Source organism: Moschus berezovskii, chromosome 22 (genome assembly GCF_049115385.1).
Source record: "Moschus berezovskii isolate FMDL1 chromosome 22, NW_MosBer_1.0, whole genome shotgun sequence".
Lineage (NCBI taxonomy): Eukaryota > Metazoa > Chordata > Mammalia > Artiodactyla > Moschidae > Moschus > Moschus berezovskii.
In genome coordinates, this window is record NC_142481.1 from 61,287,438 (window position 1) to 61,312,137 (window position 24,700).

General features: G+C 46.1%; 1 protein-coding gene across 2 annotated transcripts; it reads left to right on the forward strand.

Moving 5' to 3' along the window:
• The first annotated feature begins 367 nt into the window (after window positions 1–367).
• On the forward strand, window positions 368–23,084 carry TMEM231 (transmembrane protein 231). 2 transcript variants are annotated; one of them, XM_088830837.1, is made up of 9 exons: window positions 370–650; window positions 757–926; window positions 16,038–16,166; window positions 16,784–16,927; window positions 18,967–19,048; window positions 20,173–20,278; window positions 20,641–20,689; window positions 21,099–21,159; window positions 21,247–23,084. In XM_088830837.1, the coding sequence occupies exons 1-9, from the start codon at window positions 512–514 to the stop codon at window positions 21,330–21,332; spliced, it is 966 nt and encodes a 321-aa protein (XP_088686963.1). In that variant the 5' UTR covers window positions 370–511; the 3' UTR covers window positions 21,333–23,084. The 2 variants fall into 2 exon arrangements, with proteins under 2 accessions (XP_055269079.2, XP_088686963.1); XM_055413104.2 differs by lacking the exons at window positions 20,173–20,278; window positions 20,641–20,689 and having other exon boundaries at window positions 368–650; window positions 16,784–16,920.
• The last annotated feature ends 1,616 nt before the right edge of the window (window positions 23,085–24,700 follow it).

The following is a 24,700-nucleotide window of genomic DNA, read 5'->3' on the forward strand; positions in this document are numbered from 1 at the left end:
GGAGGGATTGGGGGCGGGAGGAGAAGGGGACGTCAGAGAATGAGATGGCTGGATGGCATCACCGACTCGATGGACATGAGTTTGAGTGAACTCCGGGAGTTGGTGATGGACAGGGAGGCCTGGCGTGCTGTGATTCATGGGGTCGCGCAGAGTCGGACACGACTGAGCGACTGAACTGAAGTGTACAATGAACCACATTGGGAATTAATAGATGTGACTATTAATAAATAGTCAACATTTATGAATATCCTTATTTTACAAAAATGTTAACAACGGCGACGATTTTGGCGCACGGAAACGCCCTTTGGGAACGCGCAAGTAAAGCGCGACCACAGTGTACTTACGGGCCCCGCCCCGTTGGCCCCGCCCCCTTGAAAGCCCGCCTGCTCACTATTGGTCGCTCTCCCTGGGCCGTCGGTTGCCGTGGAGACCACGGCTATGGCAACCAGGAGAAGCCATACTAAGTCGACGCTACGGAACCGCCGAGTGGCCACGACTTCGCGCGCCGTTCATGGCGCTCTATGAGCTCTTTGCGCACCCGGTGGAGCGGGGCTACCGTGCGGGTATCTGCTCCAAGGCGGCGCTCTTCCTGCTGCTAGCCGCCGCTCTCACGTACATCCCGCCGCTGCTGGTGGCCTTCCGGAGCCACGGTGAGTCTGCCCCCTGCCCCGGCCGGCGCGCGCCCCGCGGCGCTCCGTGGCTCCCGCGCCGCCTCCCTGACCCCGGTCTCTGCGCCCCGCCCTCTCGTTACCTCAGGGTTTTGGCTGAAACGGAGCAGTTACGAGGAGCAGCCCACCGTGCGCTTCCAGCACCAGGTGCTGCTCGTGGCCTTGCTAGGATCCGAGCCGGGCGGGTTCCTCGCCTGGAGCACGTTCCCCGCCTTCAACCGGCTGCAGGAGGGTCATCTGCGCGTCCCGCTCGTCTCGGTGAGTGCTTCCCGCCTGGGCCCGGCCGCGCAGACTGGGCTGCGGAGGGGATGGGCGGAGGGCGCGGGCGGGCGGGAGGCCCTGGCCGCCGTCCCGGGGGGCCCGGTGTGCGGCTGAAGGAGTCACGAACCCCAGACCCGAGCTTCTGTTTCCTTTGCTGTGGGCCTGTTTGTTGGTACATTCGGCTTCTCCAAGCCGTCCCCCACCCCGGCTAAGCTGGCTGCTGCTGTCAGCCTCTCTGTTCTCTGCAGTCTCCAGCTCCTGGCATTTACGTGGGCCTGGCCCTTCCTGAGGGAATGGTCGTCGCGGAGTTTGCTGTGTGAGTCGCGTTGTTGTACATTCCCTAAGTCGCGTCCGACTCTATGGTGGTGGTGGTGGTTTAGTTACTAAGTCGTGTCTGACCCTTGCGACCCCATGGCCCACCAGGCTCCTCTGTCCACGGGATTCTCCAGGCAAGAATACTGGAGTGGGTTGCCATGCCCTCCTCCAGGGGAATCTTCCCGCCCCAGGAATCAAACCCAGGTCTCCTGCATTGCAGGCAGGTTCTTTACCAACTGAGCTATGAGGGAAGCTAGACTCTGCGAGCCGGTAAACTTGCAGGACGCCGGGTTTCCCTGTCCTTCACCATCTCCCTGAGTTTGCTCAAACTCATGTGCATTGAGTCAGTGACTCCATCCAACCATCTCATCCTCTGTTCTGGTTAATCACACCGTTGTGCCGCTCAGTTGTGCGTGCGCCCACTGTCCGCAAGGAAAGGGCAAGCAGTTTTAGTCCGACTGATACGTGGACGCCAACGGGCTGATTGGTAAACCGACCTCCAGAATGTCCTGCTGGCCAGGCCCACCTCCCTGGGCTCACCTCCTTAGGTACCGCTCGGTCCTGCTGCTGCCTGGGACAAAAATGAAGCATTTTACTGTCTGTCATGTAGTATCTGGTTCAAGTTAAGTGTGTGCTTCCTTTACAGTCACCCCTTTAAACTCACTTTCTGAAAGCATTTTCCTTTAGAAGTAGGAAAATTCCTTCTTTCAAAGTTGAATCTCTTAGATATCTAGATGATTGGCCTACAGTCAAATTTGTGTAGCTGAAAAAAAAATTTTTCAGAATTTTTTCCCAGTAACTGAATAAGATGGGAAAAAAAATGTTAATGTTATTGGCCATAAATGAATAACCACCAACAAAATATGGTTATGATTACTTTTTATGATTACTTTAATTTTTTTTATACTTATAAAAATGCCTGCTCATTGAAGATAGAGTTATAGGTACATATAATTACATGAAATTAAAGGCTCAGTTGGGTACATGTATCTAGACTTGTTAATTAACCTTCATTTTAAGGTCTGCTAGGGAGAAGGCACGGAGAAGACAATGGCAAGCCACTCCAGTACTCTTGCCTAGAAAATCCCATGGACGGAAGATCCTGGTAGGCTGCAGTCCATGGGGTCGCTACGAGTCAGACATGACTGAGCGACTTCACTTTCACTTTTCACTTTCACACATTGGAGAAGGAAATGGCAACCCACTCCAGTGTTCTTGCCTGGAGAATCCCAGGGATGGGGGAGCCTGGTGGGCTGCCGTCTATGGGGTCACACAGAGTCGGACACGACTGAAGTGACTTAGCAGCAGCAGCAGGGAGAAGGCAATGGCACCCCACTCCAGTATTCTTGCCTGGAGAATCCCATGGACGGAGGAGCCTGATAGGCACAGTCCATGGGGTCGCTAAGAGTTGGACATGTCCGAGCGACTTCACTTTCACTTTTCACTTGCATGCATTAGAGAAGGAAATGGCAACCCACTCCAGTGTTCTTGCCTGGAGAATCCCAGGGACGGGGGAGCCTGGTGGGCTGCTGTCTATGGGGTCACACAGAGTCGAACACAACTGAAGTGACTTAGCAGCAGCCGCAGGGACGGGAGTTGGTGATGGACAGGGAGGCCTGGCGTGCTGTGATTCATGGGGTCACAAAGAGTCGGACACGGCTGAGTGACTGAACTGAACTGAACTGAGGGACTTCCCTGATGGATCAGTGGTAAAGAGTCCACCTGCCAATGCAGAAGACATGGGTTTGATCCGTGGGTCAGGAAGGTCCCCTGGAGAAGGAAATAGCAATCCACTCCAGTGTTCTTCTCTGGGAAATCCCATGAATAGAGAAGCCTGGTGGGCTATACAGTATATGTGGTTACAGAAGAACCAGACACAACTTAGTGACTAAACCACCGAATATTTCATAATATGGAAAGCTGTGTTGGATTTACCAGTTTCCTGTTGGTGGATTTTTTTGTTTTTACTTTTTCACTATTAGAATATTGCAGTGAACAAGATTTTGACTAAATCATACACCTTTAAACATCAAATTGTGAGGAACTGGAATAGAAGCTGTTTGTTGAAATTGCAAAAATACATAGAAAACTAAGCAAGCAAATAAAATAATTATTAACTCCAGAAAAATAGAAAGAAAAAATAAATCAGAGTTATGAATAGGATTTCAGTTCAGTTCAGTCACTCAGTCGTGTCCAACTCTTTGCGACGCCATGAACTGCAGCATGCCAGGCCTCCCTGTCCATCACTAACTCCTGGAGTCTACCCAAACTCATGTCCATTGAGTTGGTGATGCCATCCAACCATCTCATCCTCTGACATCCCCTTCTCCTCCAGCCCTCAATCTTTCCCAGCATCGGGATCTTTTCAAATGAGTCAGCTCTTTGCATCAGGTGGCCAAAGTATTGGAGTTTCAGCTTTAGCATCAGTCCTTCCAATGAACACCCAGGACTGATCTCCTTTAGGATGGACTGGTTGGATCTCCTTGCAGTCCAAGGGACTCTCAAGAGTCTTCTCCAACACCACAGTTCAAAAGCATCAGTTCTTCAGCACTCAGCTTTCTTAATAGTCCAAATCTCACAGCCATACATGACTACTGGAAAAGCCATAGCCTTGACTAGATGGACCTTTGTCGGCAAAGTAATGTCTCTGGTTTTTAATATGAATAGGATTTGCTGAACACTAAATGTTGACTAACCAAAAGAAGAGTTTAACTCTTCTGGGGATGTGGGGTAGGAAGAGGCAAAGAAAATTTAAATCATCCCTCTCTGCGGGAAGACAATAGAGGATGTCCGAAACAGATACTGAGAAGTGTCAATACGAATGTTATTTAAAGACATGAAGGTACATCTCTAAATAATAAGATAAATGAGGTGAATTTATTTGCCATGTGGGTGGAAGCATGCTAGGTTTTTTAACAAACGTTGTTGAACATTTTGATCCTTTAAACGATCAGGTCCTTTCAGTTCAGTTCAGTTCAGTCACTCAGCCGTGTCTGACTCTTTGCGACCCCATGAATCACAGCACGCCAGGCCTCCCTGTCCATCACCAACTCCCGGAGTTCACTCAAACTCATGTCCATCGAGTCAGTGATGCCATCCAGCCATCTCATTCTCTGTCGTCCCCTTCTCCTCCCGCCCCCAATCCCTCCCAGGGTCAGAGTCTTTTCCAGTGAGTCAACTCATCGCATGAAGTGGCCAAAGTATTGGAGTTTCAGCTTTAGCATCAGTCCTTCCAAAGAACACCCAGGATTGATCTCCTTTAGAATGGACTGGTTGGATCTCCTTGCAGTCCAAGGGACTCTCAAGAGTCTTCTCCAGCACCACAGTTCAAAAGCATCAATTCTTCGGCGATCAGCTTTCTTCACAGTCCAACTCTCACATCCATACATGACCACGGGAAAAACCATAGCCTTGACTAAACGGACCTTTGTTGGCAAAATAATGTCTCTGCTTTTTAAAATGCTGCTTAGGTTGGTCATAAGGTCCTTTAAATTTATTTAAAAAATAGAACTGGAATACAGACAAATTTCTTTCAGCAGCTCCTCCCTAACCTTCACACATTGCCCATTTTTATTCTTATTTGAGGTTTTAATGCCTCTGAGGAAGGTGACTGTTGATGTGAAACCAGCATCAATGTATGCTTCCTTTTCCCTGTAAACCCACAGTTCCACCCGTGTTTCCTTTCCAAGAGTAGAAGCAAAGGTTGTTGTTTGTATTACAAACACAAAATTACCTTGTTAGTTTTACTCTAGGTTAGCTTTCCCTGTCTTTTAAACTTTGGGTAGAAATTCTTTTTCTTTACATTTGTGTATTCCTATCTGTCATATTCCTCTGGGTACTTGAGTCTTTAAGAAATAATCATGAAAACTTAAAATAGTCATGAAAACAAGGATACAGCTTTCAGTTTCATTTATGTGTTCTTTTCACTTGTTCGTCCACCATAAACTGATTTGGCTCCCCAGTTGGATTACTAGTTAGCACTTATCTCTGTAACCAGAAGCCACTCCCTTGAGATCACAGCCCACCGGGCCCCGACTTCTGGTGTGTGTGTGTTGCGATTTTATGAAGCCAAAACAACTACTTATTTTTATGATGCCCAGAGCTATCAATCCTCTTTAATACTGGGTAATTTTGCACTGTAAAACATGAAGCCAAAGTTCCTTTTTCTTAGTCTTTTCCCCTCTCCTTTCCAAGCCTGTGTCTGTAAGTAAACTGTGACCTTGTAATTTGCAATCTTTCACAGTAAATTATTTGCTTCCTTCCTGATTGACCTCTTGGTTTGAAAATAGTTTGAAATCATGAGATACAAATAAATGAGTTAGAAGATATAAGGGAAGTACAGGAAAAAAATAAGTAAAAATTCTAGGAGAAAAAGAAGAATAACACAAGTCTACCAGATATTAAACTATACCTTAAAGGTCTAATAAATAAAATAGTGTGGTTTGTAGACTTGTATAAAATATGGAAATGAACCCAAATATGACTAAGGTAACATTTAAAAAATATATATATATATATATGTATTTATTTGGCAGTACCAGGCCTTAGTTGTAGCATGTGGGATCTGGTTCCATGACCAGGGATTGAACCCAGGCACCTCTGCATTGGAAGCCTGGAGTCTTAGCCACTGGACCACCAGGAAGGTCCCCTAAGGTGGCATTTTAAATCAGTGAGTAAAAATGAAGCTAGTCCTCAGAGACTGTATAGCAGAATTAAAGTCCAGACCAAAATTAAATTTAAAATATGAAATCAAAAAACTACTGAAATAAATGAGTGAAAACTTTTAGGTTTCTGAGTATGACATAAAATCTAGAAGACATAAAATCTAGAAGGCATAAAAGAAACTTTTTTGATAAATGCAAGTATATAAAAAATAATTTTAAAAACTGTTGGCCTGGTGAAAACCAAAAGCAAAGTCAAAACACAAATGACAACTAGGGAAAAAAGTTTTACTATTTGTTTCACTTGTAAAGGGCTAATTTTCCTAACATAAAGTGCCTCAGTTCAGTTCAGTCGCTTAGTTATGTCTTTCCCTTTTCGACCCTATGGACTACAGCACGCCAGGCTTCCCTCTCCATCACCAGCTCCCAGAGCTTGCTCAGACTCATGTCCATAGAGCCGGTGATGCCATCCAACCATCTCATCCTCTGTTGTCCCCTTCTCCTCCTCCCTTCACTCTTTCCCAGCATCAGGGTCTTTTCCAAGGAGTCAGTTCTTCACATCAGGTGGCCAAAGTATTGGAGTTTTAGCTTCAGCATCAGTCCTTCCAATGAATGTTCAGGACTGATTTCCTTTAGGATTGATTGGTTTGATCTCCTTGCAGTCCAAGGGACTCTCAAGAGTTTTCTCCAACACCACAGTTCAAAAACATCAGTTTTTAAGCACTCAGCTTTCTTTATAGTCCAACTCTCACATCCATACATGACTACTAGAAAAACCATAGCTTTGACTAGACGGACCTTTGTTGGCAAAGTAACGTCTCTGCTTTTTAATATGCTGTCTAGGTTGGTCATAGCTTTTCTTCCACGGGGCAAGCATCTTTTAATTTCACGGCTGCAGTCTCCATCTGCAATGAATTTGGAGCCCAAGAAAATAAAGTCTGCCACTGTTTCCATTGTTTCCACATCTGTTTGCCATGAAATGATGGAACCGGATGCCATGACCTTTGTTTTTTGAATGTTGAGCTTTAAGCCAGCTTTTTAACTCTGACTAACTACCTAGTTTTAAAAATGGGTGAAGAATATGGACAGTTCATAGAAGATGAAACATGCCACTGGATAAAAAAATCATATACACAGCCTAAAAGTTGAGAGTTCTAATATAGAGCAGATGTACTGAGGACTTCAAGCCCGGGAGGCTGCATCTCAAGTAACCCTGAGGAAACTGCTCAGAGGAGGTGAGGGAGGAGCTAGGATATTTAGGATAATTTGCAACAAAGGGCAAGTAGTAGGAACAAAGAGAAAGAAAGAAAGTGAAATTGCTCAGTGGTGTCCAACTCTTTTTGACCGCATGGACTGTATAGCCTACCAGGCTCCTCAGTCCATGGAATTTTCCAGGCAAGAGTACTAGAGTGGGTTGCCATTGCCTTCTCCAGGGGATCTTCCCAACCCAGGGATCGAACCTGCATTGCAGGCAGATGCTTTACCGTCTGAGCCACCAGGGAAGATCCAATAAAAGAGAACTAGATCTCAAGTTAAGAATTTAAGGCCTTGCTATGTATGGGAAAATGCAAGAACTCTGGCTCAGTGAAATCAGTCCTTTGCTATGCGCCTCACTTATCTGGGGCCAGTATTTTGTGTTCTCACACCCTGAGTTTCCTCAGGGCTTACCTTCCGTGGTGGCTGTAATTGCTGATGACTGTGATATCCCTTGTTTACTGACATAGCAATCTATATTCTGTTTCTCCACACATAACTCTTAAACATATGAAATCACACTTATAATTACAGAGATGCAAATTAAAGATAATTGAGATATCTTTTTTTTTTAATCTATCAAATAGGCAAAAATTGAGTTTCCTAGCACCGTGGGCAAGATGCATGCAAGCACTCCCATATATCACTGGTGGGAGTTTAGATTGTAGAGCATCTTTGAGGAATTGTTTGTCCATATGTGTCAAAATTACCAATTCATGTGCCCGTTTCTACTTCTAGTAAGGTATCTTAAGGTTTGTGCACACATGTGAAATGACATATGAAAAAAGCTGCTTGTTGCAGCATTGTCTGTAATATCAAAAGATGGCAGCAACTTATATAGTAATAGAAGACTCATTTTAAAAATTGTGTTACATCTACCTAGTGGAATAAATAGCTTTCTTTTTAAATGAAGTTAGATTTATATATGTGTTGTGCTTAGTCGCTCAGTCGTATGGCTCTTTGCTACCCCATGGACTGTAGCCCGCCAAGCTCCTCTGTCCATGGAGATTCTCCAGGCAAGAATACTAGAGTGGGTTGCCGTGCCCAACTCCAGGGGATCTTCCCGACCCAAGGATTGAACCCAGATCTTCCGTATTGCAGGCAGATTCTATACCATCTGAGCTACCAGGAAAGCCCAAGAATCCTGGAGTGGGTAGCCTATTCCTTCTCCAGGGGAACTTCCTGACCCAGGAATCGAACCGGGGTCTCCTGAATTGCAGGCAGATTCTTTACCAGCTGAGCTACCAAGGAAGCCCGGATTTATATATACTGATACAGAATTACTCCAAGAGAAATTTATAAGTATCAAAAACAAAGATTGTTTATAATATGCCTCCATTTGTATAAAAATAGAAAAAATATATGAATGTGTATATTTACATATTCATACATGCATGCTTCTGCTATTTCTGGAAGAATTCAAAAGAAACTGACAACATTGATTGCTCTGGGGGAGGAATTTAGATTCAGTGGGAGAGAAATCTTTTCACTAAATAGCCTTTTGTTCCATGGGAATGTAATATATATTGAAGATTTTTAAATTACTGATAGTGACAATTTTTAAAGGAAAAATTTAAAAAGTGCCTTGTTAAACAAAGCAAACCAAAAAGCAGTAAAAAAGCATTTAAAAGCACATAAGTATATAAACTGGCAGTTACTTAGGAAAATAGTTTGCAGTTCCTCAAAAAGTTAAACATAGTTACCATGTGTCCCAGCATCCCTACCCCTAGGAAGTTGTGTACCTCAGAACTGAGGACAGTCTACACAGAAACTTGTGCACAAATATTCATAGCAGTCTCATTTATAGTAACAATAACAGTTCAAAAAAAGTGGAAGCAACTCACATGTCCATCAGTGAGTGAGTGGACAACAAAATGTGTTCTAGCCATGATCACTCAACCACAAAAACGGAATGGAGCCAGGCTACAGGCTACAACATGGGTGTAGCCACAAGACAGTACACGTTGTAGGATTCCATGTAGATGAAATGTCCAGAAGAGACTAATCTGTACAGACAGAAGGCAGCTTAAGGATTCCGGGAACACGGGGAATTACTTGGCACAGAGGAGAGACACAGAAGGTGACTGGTAATGAGTATGTGATTACTTTTGGGGCTGATAGAATGTTTTGAAATTGGAGTTAGTGGTGATAAGTCACACAGCTTTGTGAGTATACTAAAATCTGCTGAATTGTATTGATAGGAAAAGGGTGAATTTTATGATATGTGAATTATGTCTGAGTTTTTTTAAAAGCAGGTAGGCAAAACCCTGGTAATGTGCTTATAAACCATAGTAATAAAAATTGATATACATTTACTGTACTTCTGGCATAAGCTAAGCATTTTATCCTTCAGTTCAGTTCAGTCGCTCAGTCATGTCCGACTCTTTGCGACCCCGTGAATCACAGCACGCCAGGCCTCCCTGTCCATCACCAACTCCTGGAGTTCACTCAAACTCATGTCCATCGAGTCGGTGATGCCATCCAGCCATCTCATTCTCTGTCGTCCCCTTCTCCTCCCGCCCCCAATCCGTAACACATTTAAATTTGTCTACGTAGTGCTTGGCCTTTAACAAGTACTTAGTAAAGTGTTAGCCATTAATTTTTTTTTTATATATTACATTATCTCTAAGGCTCACAGGAACCTTTTGAGGCAGAGGTTATACCCCTGTTTTACAGATGAGAAGAATGAGACCCAGAGAATCGACATTACTTCTGGCTCTCAAGTGAGCAGTCAGGACTACAGCTCATATCCCATATCTTGTTCCCTTTCTGGTACTCACCCTTAGTGCAGCAAAATGCCTTTCTAACCCTGAAGATAAAGGCAGACTGACTACAGCCTGTACAGGAAAGTGCCGGACAGTGTAAGAAGCAGAGGTTTTAGATTAAAGTTTTGACCAAATGCTTGGAGGTGGCTTTGCAATTGATAACTTGGGGAAATGCTTTGGAAGTCACAAATGGTCAGTTCACCTTGGACAGCGTCTCGATGCTTTTCACGCTTGAGAGAAGAAAAAAAGCACAGAATGACCTTTTTCCCTCAACGAGCCTGACTTGGTTCTTTAAGCATCTGTGACCCGGAGAATATGGGGCTGAAGGCTGTAGGAGGGTGCAGGGAGATGAGCAGAGAAGACTGGGTGTCAGATGTGTTTTTGCACATCTCTGAAATCGGAGTGTGTCTGCCTGTCAGAGGCATCCTACAGTAACTGTTGACCGGAAGACAGGCTTGTCTGGTCCTCTTTGCCTACGCATGCGTAAACATCAGATGTGCCAGCACCAAAACTGATAGAAGGGACATGAGCAACTTGAAAGAAAACCCCAGAGGAACTTCCCTGGCAGTCCAGTGGTTAAGAATCCCCCTCTCAATGCAGGGACGAGAGTTAGATCTCTGGTCGGGGAACCAAGATCCCACACGCAGGGGACAGCAACTGAGCCCCCGAGCCACAAGTGCTGAGCCCTCGCGCTGCAACTGAAGACCCCGCAAGCCACGGCTAAGACATGGTGCAGCCAAAAATAAATAACAGAAGCAGTATTCTAAAAAAGCGACAATGATAAAACATTTAACCATAAGGACCAAATGAGAGGCAAGTAAGGGAAAGTTCAAGAAGCCCTTAAAAGTAGGACAGTTCCGCATAATTGGAAAGCCTGCTTTAGAACTCAGACCAGTGGATTTTATTTCCCTTTGTGAAATGTTTTTTTAAATGCTCTAACACCAGTGTGCTGCATGGTACAAAGGACAAAACCGCATAGAAAAGTATGGATGATACTGAGACAAAAAATGATTCAAAAGAATCAAAATGTAGAGAAGTTTTAAGAATTCCTGGATCACTTTATTTTGCATATATTTTTCTATGTACATAAGTATGATATATTAATATGCCTACATCTAAAAGCTCTTCCAATGAGTATAAAATAAATTCCCTGAGTGATTAGAAAGCACTGTGTCACACAGTAGTTTAACTAGAAGTATTTTTACTTTCTTGAGCAAAGTTGCTCCAGTTGTGTCTAACTCCTTACGACCCTGCGGACTGAAGCCTCCCAGGCTCCTGTGTCCCTGGGATTCTCCAGGCAAGAATACTGGAGTGAGTTAACATACCCTTCTCCATACCCTTCGACTCATTGAAATATAGGTAGCAAGGATTTTATGTCTAGGAGACATGGAGTAGTGGTTCCTACTTTGTTGGAGAGCCAAAGACTGGTGTCAAAGAGCATTTTCAGTATAAAAAGAAAAAGTGGGACACCCCAATGATGATAAGTATACGGTAAAGTGGACACAGGTATAAACTAGGAAATTAAATAAAAGAATATGACTCCAAAGAATAAAAGGTATGGGACTTCCCTGGTGGTCTAGTGGTTGAAAGTCCGCCTGCCAATACAGGAGACATGGATTTGATCCCTGGTCTGGGAGGATCCCATGTGCTGCCAGGCAACTAAGCCCTTGCACTGCAACGACTGGAGCCCTCGCTCTGCAACAAGAGAAACCACCTCAGTGAGAGGCTCGTGCACTGCAACTGGAGAGTAGCGCCTGCTCGCTGCAACTAGAGAAAGCTCGTGCCTAGCAAGACCTGCTGCTGCTGCTGCGAAGTCACTTCAGTCGTGTCCGACTCTGCGTGACCCCATAGGCGGAAGCCCACCAGGCTCCCCCTTCCCTGGGATTCTCCAGGCAAGAACACTGGAGTGGGTTGCCATTTCCTTCTCCAATGTGTAAAAGTGAAAAGTGAAAGTGAAGTCGCTCAGTCGTGTCCGACCCCTAGCGACCCCACGGACTGCAGCCCACCAGGCTCCTCCATCCATGGGATTTTCTAGGCAAGAGTACTGGAGTGGCTTCAACCTAAAAGTGAGTAAATAATTTTTTTTTTAAAAAAGGGTATGAAAACAAGCAGGAGCCAAATAAAATTCCAACAAACTATCAAATAGTGTAGAATCCCTAATGAGGAAAAAATGTTCCAAGTCAGGGCACTCTGAAAACAATGGCACTAGTTAAATTTACAGCTACACTTACAGTCAGATGCTTTGCTGGCTATAAGGTCTTGTCTCAGCCCCAGACCCACCCCTCTCCTTTGTGGCGCTCACGCTGAGATACTGAAACCCACATTCTCCTCTGACAAATGGCTGCCTGTTAGGTTCTGCCAGTAGGAGGCATGGTAAGCCTTGTTCTGGGAGTGGCAGAAAACCGGAAATTGCAACCAGGGTGAAGAACCATCACAGGCGTGATGCAAACGGGAGTGCATCCTTCCTCCAGCCTTATTGACTGGCTTCATGGGTTCTGCCTCCAAGCTCCAAAGGTACCAGCCCTCCCTTTTTGAGGTCTGAGTCCCAGCTCCTTGAGGCGATGCCAGCCTCTTCCTTCTCTTCTCCAGCCCTAGGTAGTCATCCTGCAAAAAGTGTCCCCTTTTCTGCCTTTTTTCACCCACTAATGCCTATGTTATCAATTCTCTCCTATACTAAATTCCGCTGTTAAAATAGTTTGATTTTGTTTCTTTCTTTCTGATTGGACCCTGATCAATCCAGTTGGACTGATGGGCATGGACTAGATCCAGCAGTGCCCACCTGTAGTTATCCTATCTAGTCTGTTAGTATTGGTTTCACAGATATCTGGAGGGGTTTAACCTGTTTTAACCCCAGAAATCTTTGAAATTAGCGTTCTTATTGGCTGTTATAGAACAGGAGTCAGCAAACTTAAGTCTCAACCCCAGTTCTGTCATTGGGTTCCATACCCTGTTTTGACCTCAGTGTAGTTATATAAAGAGTATGATAGTACCTACCTCTCTAATTATTGCTAATTATTATTAGTAATAAAACTTCTGGGATATGCAGAGGAATGAGACAGGACAATCCATGGATATAAAGATTGCCACAAGTTCACATATATCTTATAGAAACAGGGGGATGGTGTGATTTATGAATTCTCTTAGCCAGACACATCCATTGGATTTTAGTTACTAACCTTGAACCTGTGTTAAAGAAGTATTAGCTATTTGAATACCTACCTTGTAGCTGTTGCATTTTGTATTAAGCTTCATTTAAAATAAATGGAATTAGGGTTTCCCTCATGGCTCAGTGGTAAAGAATCCACCTGCCGATGCAGGAGACACAGGTCCAATACCTGGTCTGGGAAGATCCCACATGCTGCAGGGCAACTAAGCCTGGGCTCCACAAATATCAGTCTGTGCTCTGTAGCCTGGAAACTGCAACTGCTGAAGCCCGAATGCTCTAGAGCCTGTGCTGTGCAGCAAGAGAAGCCACCGCAATGAGAAGCCCACGCTCTGCAACTAGAGAGTAGCCCCCGCTCTCCGAAGCTAGAGAAAAGCTCACAAAACAACGAAGGCCCAGCACAGCCAAATAAATAAATACAACTTTTTTAAAAAGTAGGTGGAACTAAATGACTGACCCCATCCGTGGTCCAGGTGATAGCACAGCAATGTAACCCACCTTTCCAGCCTCAGGGGAGCGAGAGTCTTACTTGGTGACAGGTCCTCTGTGAGAAGGACATGGCAACCCACTCCAGTATTCTTGCCTGGAGAATCCCATGGACAAAGGAGTCTGGCGGACTACAGTCCATGGGGTCACAGAGTTGGACAGGACTGAAACACCTTGGCACGCGCACACCTCTATGGGAGAGGCATCATTTGCACGATCACTCATCGCCACGGCCCTGTATCAGCCTCGGCTTTCACTGTCTCCAGCTCATGAATTCTGCTCAGCTCCACTGGCCTCATCTCAGCCTCGTAAATGCTGACCCACTTTCACCCAGAGCACATGCGTTTTGTTGCCTGAATTAGTCTTCCGCAAGATGTTCTGTACCTCGTCACCTCACTTCGTCTGACTTCTCAGACAGTCAGGTATCCCTGAATACTTTCCATATACATTTCTGTTAAATTCTACCCTGATCATTCTCTGATTTTAGCTTGCTTCACTTTTCTTTGTGACACTTAGCACTACCTGATGTCAGCACATTGTTTACTGACTTACACTCTGCCTCCCTGGCTGGGAATGGAAGCTCCATTGTGGTGGGGACTTTGTCCATTTTGTTTGCCTCTATATTCCCAGAACCTGAAGCAATGCCTGGCACCTCTGGCCTATAGTAGGCCCTCAGAAAATATTTGACAGGTTAATGAGTGGATTTAACAAGTAGACACCGTGCTGTACCAGATCTCTGTCCTCTGTGAACCTGGAGTAAAAGCATGCTGGTTTTTTTGCAAAAAGATCTTTCATAACCAACATCTGCTCCTTGAGTTTAAGTCTGGACATTTTAGTCCTGGAAACAGGACCAGATTTGAAGTCAGATATGTGGCTTCATATCCTGTCTTTTCCAATACTAGCTGTACTCCATAAATCCTTTAATCTCCCTGAGACTTGATTTTCTCATATATGCAATGGGAATAGTAGTTGCTCTGCTTACCTTTGACTGATTGTAAAGGTCAAATGAAACGTGTTTCTCTCCCTCTGAGACTGTATGAGAGTCCAGATTCTTCTGGCATTTCCCTCCTGGCCACTGTCCTTCCTCTCTCAAAAGCTGTTGATCTTTGTCTTCCTGTATAACCCTCAAGATCCAGAAAAGCTATGGATCCACCACAGAGAGGTAACCTGACTTTGTCTTCCAAGTCTTCCCAGATATCAACTGAAAAAAAAATGCTCAGGAAGACAAGGCAACCTCTTTTCCATCCTACTCATAATTGCTGATACATAATTGCCTAGGTAACCTCATCATCAGCCCTGGTAACAGATATCCCTGTGCTGCACCTGCAAAGCCGACGAACGAGACAAAGAAAATAGTATCCAACAGAAGAGAGAGGGTAGACTTCTCTATAACAAGGCCCAGGATAAGGACATTATTGTCTAGAAGGAAAGAAATGATTGAAAGGTTCTGAAAACTGAGATAACTCCATCTCAAGCGACCTTATTAGCCTGAAAAAGAAAAAAGAATGTCTTCCCCCACATAAAGGTATAGAGGAAAACCACATGACTCAGTAGATGGGGAATTCAGGGGGGAATATGCTGATACACGATTGCGGAATCCTTCTGGGAACCTACGAAAAGGCTCAGTTGTAACAGCGAGGTCCAGAGCTGTGCCACGGAATCATGTCCCCAGTGATCACATCCCGTGACCATCTCTCCTGCTCGTCCTCTTAGGATCACTGTGAGGCAAGACTGGATTCTGGCGGTTTTTTATGAGCTGTAATTTGTCTTTCTCCCTCCTTGGATCTCTGTTCTCACTGCTTTCATGTCCCTAGTTTATAAAGTACCTTTGGAGTCTTACTGCCTTACTGATTTTACTTAGCTTTCTTTTTCATTGTACTGATTGGTACTAAAATATGCACTAGGTTTTAAAGCCCTGACATCAATCCAATGTTGAGAATCTGAAGCAAAGACATTGTGGTTAAAGAACATATAAACAGAGCCTGGTGTTTTTCTGCTGAGTCTGTTTGGGAAATGCAGAATGATTGGGATTTTTTTTCCTTTTCTGTTTTAGAAAGTTGACTTCAGGAGAAGTCAAAATCTGTTCTTAGGTGCTATTTAAACCTTCCCTACAAACTTAGGCATGTTTCTTAAAAGGAAAGAAAACACCAGCAACAAAACAAAAAAGATCAAATGAGACAACTGAAAAAGAATAATGCATCCAGATGTTACATTGCTTTTATTGCCACTTCCAGGTCCCAACCAGTTTGGCCCTAGAATATTTGAGAAATGCAAGTGTGCAGTTCAGCGGCCATATCTCTTTCCCCAGTATTGGTCCATTTATAACTAATGTTCTCTTTTTTCTTTCGCTGAGAGATATAATGCCTGTGTATGGCAGAGTCACTGTGTATGTCCAACATACTCCACACTGTGGAGTCCTCCTGGACTTATTAAGGACCAGGGTCATCTTTTTTGGATTTCCTAGGCTAGAGAAGAAGACAGGAACCAGGATGGGAAGATGGATATGTTGCATTTTAAACTGGAGCTTCCCCTGCAGTCCACAGAGCAGGTTCTAGGTGTGCAGCTCATCTTGACTTTCTCCTACCAACTGCATGTGAGTTATCTCCCTTTTGTCTTTCTTTCTCATAGTTTTTTTTTTTTTTTTTTTACTGTTTATTTATTTTTTGGCTACGCAGGGTCTCCGTTGCTGCTTGTGGGGGTTCTCTGGTTGTGGTGAGTGGGAGCTAGTCTTCCTCACGGTGTGAGGGCTTCCCATCGCGGTGGCTTCTCTTGACTTGGAGCACCGGCTCTGGCTTTAGTTGCTCTGCAGCATGTGGAATCTTCCGGACCAGGGATCGAACCCGTGTCCCCTGTATTGGCAGGCAGAGTCTTATCTACTGCACCACCAAGGAAGTCCTCCCTTTTGTCTTTCAATAGAATAGAGCTCCCCTTTCTGATTTCTGGGAAAACGCACACTGCAGAAGACTCTTTGCAGAAGTGCCATTTAGGATGTAGCCACCAAAGTTAAATTTGAATGTTTTTCCTGGAGGTCACATTAATTTCCATGAGCTATTAATAGCTCCAGGGGTTTTGGGCAGAGCGCTTACTGCATGGCTAAGCTCGGCACTGGGGGGATGGCTTAGGCTTCAACCACAGATGGGTGATGCTCAGAACCTGGAACCATTCGGATCTGACTGAAATTGATACCATCTCTCTTTCTAATGATTTCAGAGAATGTCGACATTCGTGATGCAGAGCATGGCGTTTCTCCAATTCTCCTTCGCTGTTCCGGGGTCCCAGTTGTATGTGAATGGAGACCTGAGGCTGCAGCAGAAGCAGCCCCTCAGCTACAGTGGCCTCGACGTCCGGTACAATGTAGGGACGCTTCACACTGCCCATCTCTTTTGCTTCTGTGTTGTATTGTTTATCAAGTGCTTTGAAGAGGGAGGGAGCAAGTAATATCGGAAATAGCACTTCTCTGTGAGTGGTACAGGAAAGGATCTCTGAGGAATTCTTTCCGTGAATCCTTTCAAAATACGGAGACAGATATCCCTGTTTACATCTTTAAAAAGAGGGAGAAGAATCTTTGTCTTTATCTAAGAACTGAATTGTTTATAGTTTTGGGGTTTGCATGCACACACACACAGTGTATTTCACGTGATCGTTTTCAGTTCATGTAAAAGATTTGAAAAAGCATCCTAATCACTGTTTGCTAAGCTTATAATATAGGCCAGCCCTGACTTAAGAGGTTCAAATATATCGTCTCATTCAGTCATCACAGCGGCCTCATGAGACGCCTTCTCTTGCCGTTCCCTGCTCTCCAGCTGCTTGTCCTGTCACCATCCCCCTTGCTCCTTTCTAGCCCTGGGGTCCATTTTGCTGTTCCTCAAACTACGAAGCAGCTCCTGCCTCAGGGGTTTTGCACTTAACTCTTCCTCTACCAAGTATCCACATCGCTTACCCTACTACTCCGTCTGGTCCCTGTTCAAAGCTCCCGAGCACAGTCCTTGCTTGACATGCCTTCTGAAGAACATCCACCTGTCCCTCCATCATCCCTCACCCAGGTTTACTCTTCTTACCTTCACCTGAAATATCAAAGGGAGGTTTGCAGTTTATTCATTTGCCATCCCCCTCAGCGGTAAAGGGACTTCCCTTGTGGCTCAGCTGTAAAGAATCCGCCTGCAGTGTGGGAGACCTGGGTTCGATCCCTGGGTTGGGAAGATTCCCCTGGAGAAGGGAAAGGCTAGCCACTCCAGTACTCTGGCCTGGAGACTCTCATGGACTGTATAGACTTTCACTTTCACTTTGAGTGGTGAAGGCCCAGCTGTCTTCCATGTTCTCTCGCCCCAGCGCTTAAAACAGTGCCTTCCCATAGTAAGCACTCAGAATTGACGAGAGAATGAACTCTCATTTCACACATGGGGAAACCGGAGTCTGCAGGGATTGAATAATTTCCCCAAAGCCCACAGAGCCATGAACGGTCTGTCTGAGACCGGGACTCATGCATCCAATCACTCATCACGAACCTTTATGTTATCACAAGGAGGCCCATATAAGTTGGGCTACTTTTGAAAATTAATAGGAAATGTTATCAGTTATTATAACCAGGACTGTCCCAGATAAACTGGGATTCATGGTCACCATAACCATTATCAACATACTATTTTTTTTAACAGGAGGGACTATAAAATGTAAATTTAATGTGCTGTGCTTAGTCGTTGAGTCACTCAGTCTTGTCCAATTCTTTCTGACCCCATGGACTGTAGACTGCCAGGCTCCTCTGTCCTTGGGGATTCTCCAGGCAAGAATACTGGAGTGGGTTGCCATTCCCTCCTCCAGGGTATCTTCCCGACCCAGGGATCAAACCCAGGTCTGCACACATTACAGGCGGATTCTTTACTGTCTGAGCTACCAGGGAAGGCCATGTTAGATTATGTCAGCAGGAATGTGATACTAGAGAATAGTTCTTTCTCGTCTTCAAAGGATTATGCGCTTATAACTACGTTCACTTTATCCTCTTTCCATTTCTGCATTTTGAAGAGATCAGTTAGGAAGCATCCAGATAAGAGCAAGGAAAAAGACAAAGGGGTTGAAAATGTAGTCTCTTAGAAAAAATTAGAAGAATAATTTCTCCCATTGGAATAGAGAGGGGAATTATATAAGTAGCTTTAAAACCTGTGAAAGATGGATATTGACCCCTTGTTTCCTTCCCTCCAAAAAGAAAGACGGAAAATAAATGACTTAAATTGTTTCAAAAGAGTTCATTCATTTTTGAAGAAAAGAGTATCAATGCTGGAATAGGCCCCCAAGCACAAGAGGGTGGTCTCTGAGATCAGCCTGGGTGGGAGGAGGGCACAAAACCCGAGAGCTCACGCTGCATTCGTGTTCACACCATGCCCTCCCGCCGCACCCAGGTGTCTGTCATCAACGGGACCAGTGCCTTTGCCAGTGACTACGACCTCACCCGCATTGTCGCTGCCTATCAGGAAAGGAACGGTGAGTCATGTGGACAGCTCCTCCAGCTGCTGCTCAAGGACTTTGCAGGTTAATGAGGGTATTGGAGAGAAAGAGAATTAGAGCCCTTGTCATATCAAAATGTCGAAACCAGTGAATGCTCAGCTATGGAAGGTGAACAGGTTGCTCAGAATTTGTTCTTTTCCTCCTGATCGAGAGACCTACACCCTAACCATCCCTTGCACTGCTCCTCTGGTCCAGCAGGTTAGTGCCAATTCACTGCCATATTTGTCCCACCACTGGTTTGGTGGGTTTATGAGTATAGATAATGTGAGTTGCTTCTCACACCACACCTGTAAGAAAAGCCAAAGACAAGTTGTTCTCCATAGTGTTCACATGGAAACAGGGAACGTGAGCGACACACCGCATGCAGCAGCTGAAGAAGGAGAAGGCACCCATGATTCTAGCTGACAGACAGAGGGTGCCCAGGGCTTCCAAGAGGCAAGACCGTCAGGTCGTCCCTGAGTGTGTGCTTGACTCAGCATATCTGGCTGCTTGCTGGTCTGAGGTTTCCTCTAAAGGAATCCAAAGCATTACTTGGCAACCAGACATCATAGATACGATACAGACATTTAACAAGTCAGGGGACCGCCATTCCAGTATTTCTTTCTGGTTTTATGTAATACATGAGCAGCTTTATTCCAAAAATAAAGGAATTTCAGAACACGACTTAAAAACATTTATCTGCAAATCAACTTTTCTTAATTCCTTCCAGTTGTCGTCCATATGCAGAGTTTTTATACAGCTCCTGTCACAGTTTAGAGACAGTTTTTGTCTTCTGTACTTTGTAATATAAATATTTCCCCCACACCGCTACAAAGTTTTCATTGGTTTTCTTTTTAGAGGTAGCATAGTATTCCTTTGCTTAGCCATTCATTTGCTTAGACAGTTGTAGAACACAGACTGTTTTTAACATCCTTTGACAAGTGTTTTAACAAATACTATGTGAGCAGCTTTGAACATTGAATTTCTCTTTCCTTTTGAATTATTTCTTTGGAATGTGTTCTGAAGTGCAGAGTTGGCCTGAGAGGTCAGAGTATTTTATAGCCCTCAATATTTTACTGCCAAAGAGAGCATTCATGGATTAACTCCTCATTGTGTTGCAGTAACCACCATCCTGACTGACCCCAGCCCCATCTGGCTGGTGGGAAGGGCTGCAGAAGCTCCATTTGTGGTCAATGCAGTCATCCGATACCCCGTGGAAGTCATTTCATATCCTTTCTGTTAAAGGGCCAATATAGCTGGGTTTCAAAAAAGAAAAGAAGGATTCCTCAGATGTTTCAAGAAGGAACAGATGTGGGAAGCCTCAGACTGGAAATTGCTGCAGTGGTAGTCCCCCACAAATGACTGTCTGCAGTTCATACGGGAAAAAAATATTCATTTCCTGTTCATATGTCCTTTTGAGCAATTCTTCTAGGTCAGAATCATACATATTTATATCTTAATAATCTTTGATTGTCTCTTTTATCTTAAGGGTATTTGAAACATTTTTTGTTATTTTCTGTATAAACTAACCCTTTGGTATAACATATATATATAGAAAATGTCACCTGTGACTCCTTAACTGTTTGTACTTATCTACCAGGATTCTGGGAAATGATAAAGTTCGCCTGGATCCAGTATGTCAGTATCCTGCTTATCTTCCTGTGGGTGTTTGAAAGAATCAAAAGATTTGTGTTCCAAAATCAGGTGGTGACCACAATCCCTGTAACAGCTGTGCCCCAGGGAGAACTGTATAAGGATCATTTATCATAAGAAGTCCCTTTCTGAAAACTCTAAGCAAGACCGTGGCCACCTCGCTGTTGTCTTCTGAGAACTGCCATCTTATGAAATTTCTGAGAAGACTCTGTGGACACTTGCCCCCACGTGTGCTTTTCCCATCAGAGACAAAGAACAATCCTTTCTAATTTTCCTCTACACAAATTCTATATTTTCTAAGCATCTGCAGAGATAATCAGGGACTAGTTTGTAGAAATGTTTCTGAGGGTTCCTGAAGGCTATAATTTGCTTTTGTTTTTGTTTTTCGCCTCAGACTTGGATCTCGGGAGGAAACTGCAGTCAGTTCAGACAGCTTGGAAAGAGTCCCATCTCTGGTGAAGCAAAGACTTTTCCTCTCTTGAACTGAGAAGCATGCCGTGTATTTCTTCCCCCTGTTGTAAACCAGGTTTTCCTCTTTGCAGGGCTCTCTGGGGATAGATACGCAACCATCAGCACTTTCCACTCCTGGGCGTCTAAATTTCCACTCAGCACTGGTTTCCAGAACTGAGAGGCCTTTAACCGGCGGTCTGGAGGGGGAGAGGGGAGCACTCGGAGCACATGTGCGCGGCGGGCGCCGCAGGACACGCGGCCCAGGTCCACCTGCCGCGTCGAACAAACGGGGGTCTGTGGCAGCCCCGCTGAGCAACCCTGGATCCCGCCCGCCAGGCCGGCTCTTGGCCTCGGGCTGAGCCCCTGGAATAGCAGGCTGTGGTCAGCAGGGCCGCTGCGGGCACAGGCCCTCAGCAACTGTGGGGGAGTGAGCCGTGCAACAGCAGGTCCTCCCTCCCCAGCCCTCGCCCAGCAGGCTGCACGCTGGCTGCTCCTCCTCCTCCTCGACAGCCCTCCCGCGCTTGAAAAGGACGCGGGCGACGGAGGAGCTGTTGTTGCTATTGGCTCCTGCCGCCCACGACCACAGAGGTTACTTGGAGGGCTAGTGGGAAGCCCGCGACTTGCGTTTCCTCTGCCTCAGAAACACGGTGCCCACCACAGTGGGCCGCTTTGGGGAGACACACAAGGAGCAGGGAGGGCACGGAGAGGATGCCAGCCGCACAGCCCGTTCAGGGCCTGGCCGTTAGCAGAAAGACACGCAGTTTAGCCGGACCACCCTCGTGACTAAGTGAACGTCTGCTGAAGAGACCCGGAATAGGCCTCTGCCATGCGTGGAACAGGGATTTTCCATTCACACTCTAAGGACCGCTGGACCTGCTTTATGATCCCGTGCTTTCACTGGCAGTGGAAGGACACGCCCTCTGAGATCCGCACTTCACACCCATCCACACACACCTCTGAGTTTTTATTTCCAAAGCACCTTTTCTTCCAGGCTGCCCAAATAAGAACTTTGGAAACAAAGTTGTTTTGAAGTATTTAAGCACAAAAAGATCCTAACACTGGTCCCTCTGCCTTTTCTTTTAATATTTTGAGCTGTTTATATGCCTAGAGTTTTTTGTTTTCTTCCTTCAGATTTAAATAAAAAGAGTTTCTGGTTTGAATCATCAAAAAGTAATGAAATATGGAAAAGAGCTGAAGATGTATGTCAACAAGGCTTCCTTTTTATTAAATTATTTTTCATGCCAAACATGTACAAAGAACCATGATGTTTTGTAACTTTATAATTAAAATGTTCAAACTGGAAGGTTTCATGTGGCTCTTTAGAGGGGTAGTGTATTTGGAAAAGGGAGGATGGGGAGGGCAGAATCTGTGCACATTCTGGTTACTCACCAGCAGCCTTGCTTTGCCAGGGCTCTACCCAAAGACCTTGGCGCTTTTGTTAACTCTTTGGCAAAAGCCTTCTGGCCCCACCCCAAGTAAATGTGAGTTTTTGGTGGAATCCACATGGCATGTGAAAATCACAGGCTGGAAAATTACAACTGCTTCTGGTGAATACCAGATTGTTTACAGATCAGATGTTGGTGGCTTCTGAAGGTGAACCACACTGTATAGTTGCAGGAAAAAGGTGGGGAAGTATACAGAAGTTTATCAACTGAGCTGTAACCCATAGCTGTTTCAGGGTCTAAGACAATATTTGGCAGGGGGAATCTCTTATCTGGCCAAATGATTATCCAGTTTCTATTTGAATCAGGTGAGGTCCCATCTAAGAATAATAAACCAATAAAGCCTTCTTTCTCTTCATGTTCATGCTTTGTAAAAGAAGTTTTATTTCTTTGTGACCATGTAAGTTCTAAATGCCTATGGGGGAAAACGTGTAATTACTGAAACGGAAAGAAAATGAGTTGCCTGTAAATTGCTCTCAGCATTCTGATACACATCCTTTTAATTTTTTGTTGCTTTTTTTTTTCTGTCATAAATGACATTTCTATCAACCGTGCGTATAAATCCTTTTTGTTAGTTTTATTTCCTTAAGATAGAGCCTGGAAAGAAATTAAGAATTCAAAAAGCCTATGACCATTCTTAAGGATTTTAATTCATCTCGCCAAACCGAATCCTGGAAAGAATGCACTAATTTATAGTTTCAGCCGCAGAGATTTCTTTTTAGGTCGCACCACGGGCTACAAGAGATCAGAATTCTCCATCTTGTTCAGATGCTGGGACTCTTATCTGTAGGGGGAAATAACATCTTTATTTACTGAAAGATACCCGGTATTTACCGGGACCTGCTATCAAGCCTGAGTCTCTGGGTTGAGGCTGGAGAAGCGGGGAGACAGCCAGCTGCAGGCCCAGCTCCTGAGGGCCATCTGGTGTCCCGGCGCCTCACAGCCCAGCTCGTGCGCGAGGCCCCGACATCCAGGTGACCCAGGCCTGGCTGGGGCCGAGGCCGGGGGCTTGGGAAGCAGTTTGGCTTCCTTTGGCTGCGAGGATGCCACCGAGAGCGAGCAGGGGCAAAATTAAGATTCGGTTTCTTTGACAAGGGGCCTTTTGTGTTCCCAGGAGCCTCCCTTCTCTGGGGATTGATTGGAGGGGGGAACACTTTCTTGGTCAACGAGTGGGATGCGAAGCGACGCGGCGGGCGGCGCCTGACACCCCGCTCCGAGCCGCGCGCCCCGGGCCGCCCCCAGGGCCCACCTGCGCCGGCCTCTCCCGGGCCCGCCCGCGCCCGCCCCTTCCCCGAGGCGTGGCCCCTCGGCCCGCGGTGGGCAGGCTAGTCCGAGCCCGGGGGCCAACCGGCTCTTTCCTTCCTCCCCTCCCGCCCCGGCGCCCGCCCGCCGCTCCGGGACCGCAGCCACGTCTGAAAGCGCCTCATTGTGCGCGCTCGGCTCCGGCCCGCCGCTCCGAGCGGCCGCACAGGTAGCGCGAGGCGCGGGGCCGGGCGCCGGGGGGCTGCGAGGCTGCTTGGTGTCCTGCCCCCCACCCCGGGACGGCGCCCCCACATCCCATTCTTACGACACATCTCTTCTTTTTCAGGGGACTCCTGCCCGCTTTCCAGCCTCCCGCCGCCGTGGCTCTCCAGGTGCCTCCGATATCTCGGCCCCGCGTGCCAAGTCCTCGCCTCTCGGAGCGCCCTCCGCCCCAGCGGCACGGGTGCCCCTTCAGAGCCGGCCGGCCCTGCGGACTGTCCCGGCGAGGAGACAGCGGCCGCGTTCGAGCGTGGTGAAGGCGGCGTCCAGGAGTCTCGGCAGAGACCGGGGCCAGAGGCGCCTGCCCCGCGCCGCGCCCCCGGGCCGGGACACCTCGCCTGAGGTACGTTGATTCGTCCTCTCTCCGCGCGGGATGCCCACACCCTGGGCGGCCGGGGCCTCGGCCGGGGGCCCAGCTGGGGAGGCGGTAACCTTGCAGCCCTCAGGGGATTGTGCCAGTTGGAGCTGAGGGTGGTTTTTATGAGAACGTGAAAAGAGTATCACCCTTTTCCAAGTGCTGGTTGGAACGGGTCTTCCTGGGGCTTCAGCTCCACAGGTCACTTCTTGAGGATCCCTTGTCTCT

Bases quoted from the DNA above. Each gene is read 5' to 3' on its own strand.
- TMEM231 (XM_088830837.1), top strand. From the start codon at position 512: ATGGCGCTCTATGAGCTCTTTGCGCACCCGGTGGAGCGGGGCTACCGT. The intron at 16,167-16,783 runs GTGAGTTATCTC...TAATGATTTCAG, and splicing joins CTTTCTCCTACCAACTGCAT to AGAATGTCGACATTCGTGAT. The intron at 20,279-20,640 runs ATATCCTTTCTG...AACTGTTTGTAC, and splicing joins TACCCCGTGGAAGTCATTTC to TTATCTACCAGGATTCTGGG.